The sequence below is a fragment of the Phycodurus eques genome, chromosome 14, assembly GCF_024500275.1.
Source record: "Phycodurus eques isolate BA_2022a chromosome 14, UOR_Pequ_1.1, whole genome shotgun sequence".
In the NCBI taxonomy this organism is placed as follows: Eukaryota; Metazoa; Chordata; class Actinopteri; order Syngnathiformes; family Syngnathidae; genus Phycodurus; species Phycodurus eques.
In genome coordinates this window covers 8,737,258-8,740,182 of record NC_084538.1, presented here as the reverse complement: position 1 = coordinate 8,740,182, position 2,925 = coordinate 8,737,258, and the positions used below count along the sequence as shown (strand labels likewise).

At 44.9% G+C, this 2,925-nt stretch overlaps 1 protein-coding gene across 1 annotated transcript; it reads left to right on the top strand.

Moving 5' to 3' along the window:
• Nucleotides 1–852: 852 nt before the first annotated feature.
• Nucleotides 853–2,092, top strand: dio3a (iodothyronine deiodinase 3a). Its single transcript, XM_061696365.1, has one exon. It carries the CDS (start codon nt 853–855, stop codon nt 1,639–1,641), a length of 789 nt encoding a protein of 262 aa, XP_061552349.1. The 3' UTR covers nt 1,642–2,092.
• The last annotated feature ends 833 nt before the right edge of the window (nt 2,093–2,925 follow it).

Here is a 2,925-nt window from a genome sequence, read left to right as displayed (position 1 = left end):
AAGATTTTTCTTCCCTCATCCCATGAGACTGAGACTGAGACGGAGTTGCCCGAAAGTTTTGCCTTAATAGTCCACTCACATGACAACTTCATTGGTACGACTAAATCCATTCAAAAGTAAATCCAAGGTCCATTTTTGACCTTCACTATAGAAAAAAACATAAAAAATGCATACTGTTAATGAGTATATACAGGTGATGCTGTATCAAAACGAGTTGTCTTCCCCCCAAATTTAGGATTACAACATGTTTGTTGTATGATTCAAATTCATTCCTCTTTTGCTGTGGCTCAACATTTAAATAATATTTTAGTTTTCCAAAAAGTGTTGTGCTTTTTTTTCCAGAAATGTTGGAATGAACCCATGTTCAAATGTACAAAACAGTTAAATGTATCTTGCCGAGCTGGGAGCTCAGCACCCCGAAATCTCTGAGCCTAGAATCGGCACTGGAGTCAGGGCTTACTTCTTTATAAATGAGGTATGATCTCTCTCGGGATCAATGATGTGCAACTAACCTTACCCAACTTATCGTGTCGCAACAGATGAAATGTTGCCTTTGAGGTTGATGTCACACATAATGCACGACTGGAGCATTTCCTTGACTTTCACTTTGACGGCTCTCAGCATTTGACGGTTCCCTGGCAGCTGCTCAAAGCAGCGGAGTTGACAGAAGGTAATCCCCGCCATGTGAGGCCTCGGCCCCGCTGTGCAGGAGGCGGGGTGTGCATCATTGAGACCTGTGGCTGCTATAAAAAGAGGGGAAGTTGCAAGTCACCCAACTTGAAGTCGGGCGGCACGCATTTTTAGGTGGGGTGGGGGGGTGGGGTTGTGCATGGGAAGGGGTGGGGGCGCACGATGAACACCGCGAAGGCCGTCAAGAACGCGCTGGTGTGCCTGGTGCTGCTGCCCCGCTTCCTGCTGGCCGCCGTCATGTTCTGGCTCCTGGACTTTCTGTGCATCCGGAGGAGGTTTTTCCTCCGGATGAAGGAGCGGGAGGAGAGCGACGCCATGGACCCTCCTCTCTGCATCTCCGACTCCAACCGCTTCTTCACTCTGGACTCCCTCAAGGCGGTGTGGCACGGACACAAGTTGGACCTCCTCAAGGCGGCGCGCGTCGGCCGCGGCGCGCCCAACACGGAGGTGGTGCGGCTGGAGGACGAGCGGCGCGGGCGCATCCTGGACTTCGTCCGAGACAGGAGACCGCTCATCCTCAACTTCGGCAGCTGCACTTGACCCCCCTTCATGGCGCGCCTCAAGGCGTTCCAGAGGCTGGTGCTGGACCACGCCGACATCGCCGACTCGGTGCTGGTGTACATCGAGGAGGCGCACCCCTCGGACGGCTGGGTGAGCACCGACGCGCCCTACCAGATCCCCAAGCACCGCTGCCTGGAGGACCGGCTCCACGCGGCGCAGCTCATGCGCTCCGAGGCGCCCGGGTGCCCGGTGGTGGTCGACGGCATGGAGAACCCCTGCAACGCCGCCTACGGCGCCTACTTCGACAGACTTTACATCCTGCAGGAGGGCAAGATAGTTTACCAGGGGGGGAGGGGACCCGAGGGCTACCGGATGTCGGAGCTCAGAGACTGGCTGGAGCGGTACCGGGAGAGGCTGGTGCAAGGCAACAGTCTGGTCATTCACGTGTAGACGCATGTAGAGCTGCTAGGAAACAACTGAAATGCTGCATATATTGGGTATAATAACTCCTCTTCAATCTGACTAGTATTTTGTGTGTGTGTGTGAGCCTCCCTCCGCACCATTTTGGGGTGAATTTACCTGCACACACAAAAAAAAGAAAAGGTTAGTTTGTCTTTATAATGTAATGTAATGTAATGTAATGTGGGCAAGTGCGCATCACTGCGCTCCTCGGTATTGTTGTGAAGTTCGGTTCTGAAACGGTGTACGTCCGGAGAACCGCTACTGATGTATGAGATCCTAAGGAGCGTCGATTGCTGCTCCCTTGTCCATATCGCTTTTATATATATATATATATATATATATATATATATATATACATTATAGACTGTGTGCGTGCGCGTGCGTGTGTGCTTTTATGCGTATATTTTTTCATACAATAAAATGTCTTCATCTACCTCTACACTGTTGCTCGTGCTGACAAGCTGCTGTTTCTAATCATTACCTTGCCACTTTGCTCTTATAAAACAATGTTTTGGGGGGGATTTTCTTTCATTTTTGTTTTTTTTGTTTTTGTGGTCCTCACAATAAGAAAACAAAAGGACGAATCCTCAATTTCCTCCACAATAAGGCAAAACAGGGCTCTGCATGCATTCCTGTGGAAATGCCCTTTATGTGGTGCGCTTATTGAGGCTGTTTGAGAATGTGGAGTTTTTTTTCCCCTTAATAATATGTTATTGTCATTTTTGGGAGGATGATGAATCGCACTTGCATATTTTTAAATGTGTCCCCTAGCAAATATGTCTGCAATCTGGGTGACATGCTGTTACAATTGATCCATATAATATTGAAAGAACTAAAAATGTATTGATTCATACATATTTTAAATGTATATATCAATAATTAAAATGTTATGAAAAAAATACGTTTTGTATTAAATATTTTGCATAAATATAGTTTGAAAAATATATTTTTTGAAAACAAATACATGTGAAATCATGTTTTTAAATAAAGCCTTAAAGTGACTACTGCTGCTACTTCGTTAATACATATTTTTAAATAAATATACTGAAATAAATATTTTCAAGGTAGACATGTTTTTGGATACATTTTTCAAAAGAAACATTTTGGCAAATACATATTTTGAACAAATGTTCTCATGTTTTTGCATGTTTTAAAATCAATATTTTTCAAAGTGAATATTTTTAAATAAGTTCTATTTGTTGAACGAATCAATATTCAGAAATGTAAAATATCAACATAACAAACAGCCTACAAAAGTTGAATAAATATAAA